The sequence below is a fragment of the Xenopus laevis genome, chromosome 8S (genome assembly GCF_017654675.1).
Source record: "Xenopus laevis strain J_2021 chromosome 8S, Xenopus_laevis_v10.1, whole genome shotgun sequence".
NCBI classification, from domain to species: domain Eukaryota; kingdom Metazoa; phylum Chordata; class Amphibia; order Anura; family Pipidae; genus Xenopus; species Xenopus laevis.
In genome coordinates, this window is record NC_054386.1 from 103,814,289 (window position 1) to 103,821,754 (window position 7,466).

General features: G+C 48.9%; 1 protein-coding gene across 6 annotated transcripts; it reads right to left on the bottom strand.

Moving 5' to 3' along the window:
* Positions 1-213: 213 nt before the first annotated feature.
* On the bottom strand, positions 214-7,081 carry usf1.S (upstream transcription factor 1 S homeolog). Of its 6 annotated transcripts, none has more exons than XM_041574320.1 (11): positions 6,949-7,081; positions 5,325-5,368; positions 5,187-5,236; positions 4,211-4,329; positions 4,034-4,135; positions 3,797-3,968; positions 3,202-3,289; positions 2,702-2,760; positions 2,082-2,176; positions 1,764-1,892; positions 214-931 (listed from the first exon to the last, which is right to left on the bottom strand). In XM_041574320.1, exons 2-11 carry the CDS (start codon positions 5,330-5,332, stop codon positions 842-844), a joined length of 912 nt encoding a protein of 303 aa, XP_041430254.1. In that variant the 5' UTR covers positions 5,333-5,368; positions 6,949-7,081; the 3' UTR covers positions 214-841.
* Positions 7,082-7,466: the final 385 nt, after the last annotated feature.

Sequence of the window (7,466 nt, forward strand, 5' to 3'; positions counted from 1 at the left end):
GCCCATCTGCACTATCCCAACTCACTAAATCCATATCCCCAACTCACTAAATCCCTATTCCCAACTCACTAAATCCCTATTCCCAACTCATTACATCTCTATCCCAACTCACTGCATGCCCACCATCACCTTATCAATCCCTAAGGTTCACCCATATGATTATGTCATGTAAGATCCCCCCCATGAGGCAATATAGCAAAATAGAAGCCCAGCTGAGAGTATTACTTGTTTATTAAATACCCAGCAGCCACGCTGGCACAAGGAGAGAGGAGAGTGGTGGGGCCCCAGCTGGTCCTACAAGTCTCATCTGGGCAACACTCTGGCCTTCAGGGAAGCAAGACAAGGTGCCCAATGTACAACTGCCACTTGCAGGAATGCCAATGAAGTTGTGGAAGACTAAAATAGTCCATTTGATTAGGGTCCCAGTGTGGCTATGGAACTGGCAACAGAAAGTAGATGGCACCGTGGGTGGATTTTCTTCTTTGGCCCCTGAGGGTCTTTCCAAAGCAAACAGAAAAGTATGGACAGAACCCGAACATAAAGCGAAGGATAACATTTGTCCTCAAAAAAAAAAAAAGGGGGGGGTGGGGGCAAGTGTGACATAGAAAACAGACAAATATACACATTATACAACCCATTCCCAAGCATGGAGAAGGATAGTGATGTTCTGGCACCGCCCACAAAACACCAGGCTCCTCCCATCTTATTGCTCACACACAATATTTACATTATTGTAGAAATGGGCAAAGCACCAATAGAAAAGGAAGCTGGGGGAACCAAGGAGACGTTCAATTGGGCAAGAGTTAGTTTTGGGGTCTCCCGTCGGCTCACATCGCTCCATTCATCGCCCATCGCTTTTAATGATGATCTCCACCCCATGATGGCGCAGCTGGGTCCGAAGGATCAGATTTTTGTTTTTAAGATCTTCCACCTGAAAGAAGAGAATTTCATTTGTCTGTATCAGTGACAGTCTGTGACAGTACAAGGGTTAATCACAGACAAATCTCCTCAAAACTCTGCCCAATAGGGGGTGGCAGTGCAAGGGTTAATGATTGGAATGATCCCCTGTATTTTGTATTAATAGCAACCCCACCTGACACACTCCTGGCCACGCCCACCTCATGCATACGTAATTAGGGGGGAATGCCCCAGCAGCAATAAAAAGGGGGGAGTCGGCAATTAGAGAGCCAAATTCCCTTGGGACGATGTACCCATAATTGCTAGCCAAATTCCCTTGTGTTTTACACCTTTTATCTGAATCACTGCTTTGTCTCTTTCTTTAGATTTATAGAACTATTACCTGTTTGTGTGTGGCGAGAGATCTAAGGCTACTGTAACCCTTTGTCTGCTGGAGAGCTTGTTGTACTAGTAGAGCGTAACCCTGACTGGTATGAAGTGAGTGTTGTAGAGAGCAGAGAAATAATCATATTATTGTGTCAAGGATAGAAGTGGCAGTTGGTGGGTTTCGCCGACAGTCTAACCCGTGTGTAATATGGGTGATAAGACATAAACATGGAAGTGCCACTTGCCTGACAAGAGGAGACCAATAATAACAGGCAGCTATTAACCCTTGGGTACAAGATGAAATACCATTAGAATACAAGGTTATGGAATGAGTGTGTCCCTTTAAGCACAAGCCCCACCCTCTCAAATCAATAAGGCAGTACAGGCTCTGCTCTCTAATAGTAATGAGTGAAGATTCTGCCCAAAATACAAAGGACAGACCAGGACCCACCATGTCCGCAAAGCCCCTTCCGCCTCACCTGCTGCCTGAGCAACTCATTGTCCATTTGCAATTGGTCCACATTCTGCAGTTCCTCCGAGAGGCGCAGGTTGCTCTGTCGCAATTCCTGGATATAGTCGCAGGCCTTGGACAAAATGCCGCCTTTGCTCTGTTAGAAACACAGAAACACCCCTCACAGTCCCCCGTGTATGGAACAGTCCCCTCCCACTTTTACACAAACAGGGACTACATTTCCCACAATCCCCTTTCCTGATAACACAATGCCAAATTGGATTATGGGATAGGAAAGATCTGAGATTTAGGCACAGGACTAATGGCGAGACATGTTGCCACTTACCTGCCCGGATTTGGTGCTCTCCATAGAGCAGTCAGGGATGATTTTAGACAGCTGAACGATCCAGTTGTTGATTTTGTCCCGACGGCGCCGTTCCACTAAATATAAAAGCAATGTAACCAATAAGAGCAGTGAGAGGCTGGGTTTGGGGGGCGGGACATAGTAAAGGATAGGACAATACTTATAATACTATTCTCATCAGTGACAGTGTTACTATGTGTCAGTATAGAAAATATATAGATAATAAGCCCCTCCCATGGGCTGGGAATCAGCAGAGTCAGTGTAAGGAGAGATAATAAGCCCCTCCCATAGCCTGGGAATCAGCAGAGTCAGTGTAAGGAGACATAATGAGATGTGTATAATAAGCCCCTCCCATGGGCTGGGAATCAGCAGAGTCAGTGTAAGGAGAGATAATAAGCCCCTCCCATAGCCTGGGAATCAGCAGAGTCAGTGTAAGGAGAGATAATAAGCCCCTCCCATAGCCTGGGAATCAGCAGAGTCAGTGTAAAGGAGACATAATGAGATGTGTATAATAAGCCCCTGCCATGGGCTGGGAATCGGCAGTCAGTGAAAAGAGAGATAAGCCCCTCCCAGCAGCCACACGGACTAACAGATTCACTTACCCTCATTGTGCTGCGCTCGTCTTTTGTCATCTCGAGTAGTTCGTGGGCCATCGGACTTTCTGTGGGAAACAAGTAATAAGCCATGGGCTTGGGAAGGTGCAGAGTTACTAAGCAGCTCAGGCCATTCCCAGCATGCACCGCACACTTACAGTCCTATGTTGTCTATATTGGGGATTGATATAGAAGCCCATGTGTAGAACATTGGGGTTTAGAAGAAGCTTCCTCTGGACCAACTAGTAGTAAGGCAGGTTATAAAGAGATTTAAAGGTGGAATTGATGGACGTGTGTTTTTTCAACTGAACTTACTTATTATGTAACAACACCCTGACAATTATATTGCCTCCCGTGCCTGTAACGTTGTCAGTTTATAATGAAGGACTAAGGCCCTGGGCTCCCAAAGTTCTAGCTCTGCTGCCTCCACCTGCTTTTTGTACGGCTTCCACTTGCACTCTACTGCTTATGGTGTAATTGTCCCACGGAATAAGGGGAGGGATACTTACGGAGAATATGGATGAGTTCTGGGTGCTATGGACCTCTGGGACCCTCCCTGTAGAACATCTTGTGGTGACATCATCACATAGAACTGACCTATAAGGGAAAGGAAAGACGCTAGGGTCCTGGTACTATTGGTTGTAGCTTATCCAAGTACTAGTTATCAAGAGTGAGGGGAAATGGGGAACAATGAATTGAGGGGAATGAGATTATTTTAGGGGTTTAGAGGCTAACAGAAATAAAATATAGAGTTATAAGGAGAAATAAAAGTAACAAGTATAAAAAGTAACAAAGATAAATACAGGGAGCAGCCTTCCAGTAGAGTCGGTGGGTTGAATACAGTAAAGGTATCAGAGATGAAAGAAGAGGAACATAAAGAAGAGCTTAGTTTTAGACAGGGAGGACGGAACAGTATGAAACACATGGTTATCAGACTTAGAGACATGAAGTCCTAGAGAGTGTAGAGAGAGAGCAGTAGCACATGAAGTCATAGAGAGTGTAGAGAGAGCAGTAGCACATGGCCTCCTAGAGAGTGTAGAGAGAGAGAGAGAGAGAGAGCAGTAGTACATGAAGTGGTAGAGAGAGAGCAGTAGTAGTAAATACCCGGGGCCGTGGATCCGGCCTGTCCTATGAGAGTGTCAGTGGTGTGGGTGGTCACTACAGTGGAAGTGCTGGAGTCTGTGACTGTGGTGGGAAAGTAGGTGTAGTGAGTCTCTGGCCCCGACGCATCAGTCTCTCCGGCATCATCGCTGGTGAATGCCCCCTGGATCACAGCCTGCAATACAAGCAGAGTTATATATTGGGGTGGGGGGTCCCTACATGCAAGAAAGTCTGACTCACCTGGCTCATGGATTGGGTGGCCGGGAAGCCACTAATAGCCCCGGTGCCCTCTGTCTGCCCATCCAGCTGCCCCTCTGCCACCTGTATAACTCGATACATCACCTGGAAGAGACACACTGGGGGTTACAGCGAGTGTAACGGGGGCCACACAATGGCAGCAACATAGGAAAGTCCTACCTGTGTCCCCCCATTCTCCGTGCGGAACACGTATTTGACATTGGGATCAGAGAATGTGGCAGCTGATTGGATACTGGCGATTGCTACACTGGTGGGATCTTCCCCTGTTGCTACAGCTCCTTGTGAGAGAGAAGATCAGTTATTTGTGCTGGACTAGTGCATGTCACAAACATGGGGCATCATGTGCTACACTAGCCCACATAATGGCAATGGATCACCCTGTGCTACTCACATGCCCACATCATTTATACACAATCCTGGTCGCACACAAGGGGGTGAGAGAGCTACACAAACTGGGGGCTGTCACTATACAAGGTCCAGTAGCCAAAGCCAGATTGTCATGAGAAAATCCCACAGTGCGTTACACAACATTTACAATTACATATTGTTAGAAGACAAAAGGGGAGGGACCTGTCACCAAGAGCTAACAATCTATAAATGTAAACCTCCCCAAGAAGGGGCGGCCCCTGTGCAATGTCACATAGCATGAAGTGAGACGGGCCTAAACACAAGAGCCACACAAAATCCAGAGTGAAAGAACAAGTCCGGCATTAAGGTAGCCATACACAGATTTGATTGCACAAATTACCCATTTAAGGAATATCCCATAAAATGGTGTAATTATGGGCTACAAACAACTGTAACATTTACAATCATTGCGGCCACCTCTTCGGTTTACAAGTTTAGTTGTGAAACACAATGGGCCGGGGGATGGGAGGATCAGATAACGATTGCTCAGCAAATGATCACTGTCTTTATTTTGTAAAGCGGGGCTAAATGTGACAGTAATGAAAGGAACACGCGGTTTATAGAGGCAACACGGCAAACATAGGACACACGTCTCCTCACATGTCAATAACATCATTGGATAAATGGTTTGATGAGTTAGCCAATAGGATTGTGCCTGTGTATGGCCCCTATAGTTACTGATCCACACACATGAGTAAGTGCAGAGCCTATGGCCCCATCATCTCACCCTCCTGCACCCGCACACTTCCTTCTTCAATATCCGCCACTTTCTGCTGCCTGGAAAACATGAAGAAAACACAGTGAGTTTATTGCCACATAGTGCCAGGCCGCGGGCTCAGTAATGCACAAGAACTGACAATCTCACCCCTTCATCTCTCTGTGCAGTTCTACATCAGAAGCTTCCAACCTCTGGGGAAAAGCACAAAACAAATGATTGGCTGTCCCACTCAACCCACACAACATATTTTCCCAGGAATTATATATATATATATACACAGACACACACAATAACAAGGCCAAATGTGAGAGGGGAAAATAAAGAGAAGGCAAGAGCCAAAGAGAGAGTTAGGCGTGAGGCTGGGAGTGAGAGGAGACAGCGAGAGAGAGTCACAGGCAAAACCAGACAAGAGACAATGGAGTGACAGGGAGGAGGCCAGAAGTGAGAGGCCAAGGAGGGAGCCATGTAGGAGACTGGGAAAGAAAAGCTGAGAGGAAAAAACAGGTGGGATGGAAAGGGTGAGAAGCACAGGAGATACTCAGGCAGAATGAGGAGCAGGAGACTGAGGGGGTAAAGGTGCAAAGAAATCAGGGTGTCAGTGGGGGAGGGAGGGGGGTGGAAAGGAATCAGGGTGTCAGTGGGGGAGGGAGGGTGCAAAGGAATCAGGGTGTCAGTGGGGGGAGGGAGGGTGCAAAGGAATCAGGGTGTCAGTGGGAAAGGGGGGTGCAAAGGAATCAGGGTGTCAGTGGGAAAGGGGGGTGCAAAGGAATCAGGGTGTCAGTGGGGGAGGGAGGGTGCAAAGGAATCAGGGGTGGTCAGTGGGGGAGGGAGGGTGGCAAAGGAATCAGGGTGTCAGTGGGAAAGGGGGGTGCAAAAGGAATCAGGGTGTCAGTGGGAAAGGGGGGTGCAAAGGAATCAGGGTGTCAGTGGGGGAGGGAGGGTGCAAAGGAATCAGGGTGTCAGTGGGGAGGGGCACGTGCAAAGGAATTCAGGTGTCAGTGGGAAACGGGGGGTGCAAAGGAATCCAGGGTGTCAGTGGGGAGGGAGGGTGCAAAGGAATCAGGGTGTCAGTGGGGGAGGGAGGGTGCAAAGGAATCAGGGTGTCAGTGGGGAGGGAGGGTGCAAAGGAATCAGGGTGTCAGTGGGGGAGGGAGGGTGCAAAGGAATCAGGGTGTCAGTGGGGGAGGGAGGGTGCAAAGGAATCAGGGTGTCAGTTGGGGGAGGGAGGGTGCAAAGGAATCAGGGTGTCAGTGGGAAAGGGGGGTGCAAGGAATCAGGGTGTCAGTGGGGAGGGAGGGGGTGGAAAGGAATCAGGGTGTCAGTGGGGGAGGGTGGGGGTGCAAAGGAATCAGGGTGTCAGTGGGAAAGGGGGGTGCAAAGGAATCAGGGTGTCAGTGGGGGAGGGGGACGTGCAAAGGATCAGGGTGTCAGTGGGGGAGGGAGGGGGTGGAAAGGAATCAGGGTGTCCAGTGGGGGAGGGGAGGGTCTCTGGGAATCAGGGTGTCAGTGGGGGGGGGGGTGGAAGGAATCAGGGTGTCAGTGGGGGAGGGTACCTGGGAATGAGTAAGAAGTGGAGGTGAAGGAGGAGCCAGACATTAGGGCCCTCAGTCAGTCAGTGTCCGTATATTAGAGGAGGGGCCAGGCCGGGTACAACACACACAGGGGGGACACAGGCAAGAGGACTATTTGGGGCGGAAACATTTCCTACATCCAGTCCAGTAGTTCGGTCGGGGGGTGTCTGCGCCAGTGAGGGGCCCAATACCTCCAATACCTGCTGCCCTCTCCTCAGTTCTCCAATTCAGCGCTCCACAGAGATCCGTTCATGCGCACTGGATTCCCGTTCTGCCATTTTTTCTCATGGCGGAAGACCCTGCCACTTCCGGCACCGCCATCTTGGAATTGTGTTTTTACTAGTGTGGTGGGCGGGACTATGCGCGTCATCAGCTCTGGTTTGTTTTTGTGGCTCCCACTTTGCCCTGAGGGGCCCCTGAGGCGTCTGTCATATGTTTTATTTCCTGGGACTCACTTTTCGTCTCAATTCCAATTTGGCCACAGTTCTGTCATGTTAGAGACCCCTTCTCTTAGTCAGGGATTATTTGGGGCAAGAAACACACCCCAAATGAACTAAAAGGCTCCCCGACATTCATTGTCTTAGAATAAATCCTACTGTACCCCGAGTTCATTTGTATCAGACATCAGTACATTTGGGGTGTATGAGACACGAGTACATTTGGGGTGTATGAGACACGAGTACATTTGGGGTGTATGAGACATCAGTACATTTGGGGT

Excerpts from the sequence above, each read along its gene's own strand:
- usf1.S (XM_041574320.1), bottom strand. Across the intron at positions 4,136-4,210 it reads CGGAGAATGGGGGGACACAG|GTGATGTATCGAGTTATACA; the intron begins GTAGGACTTTCC and ends TGTCTCTTCCAG. Across the intron at positions 932-1,763 it reads ATGAGTTGCTCAGGCAGCAG|GTGGAAGATCTTAAAAACAA; the intron begins GTGAGGCGGAAG and ends CTCTTCTTTCAG.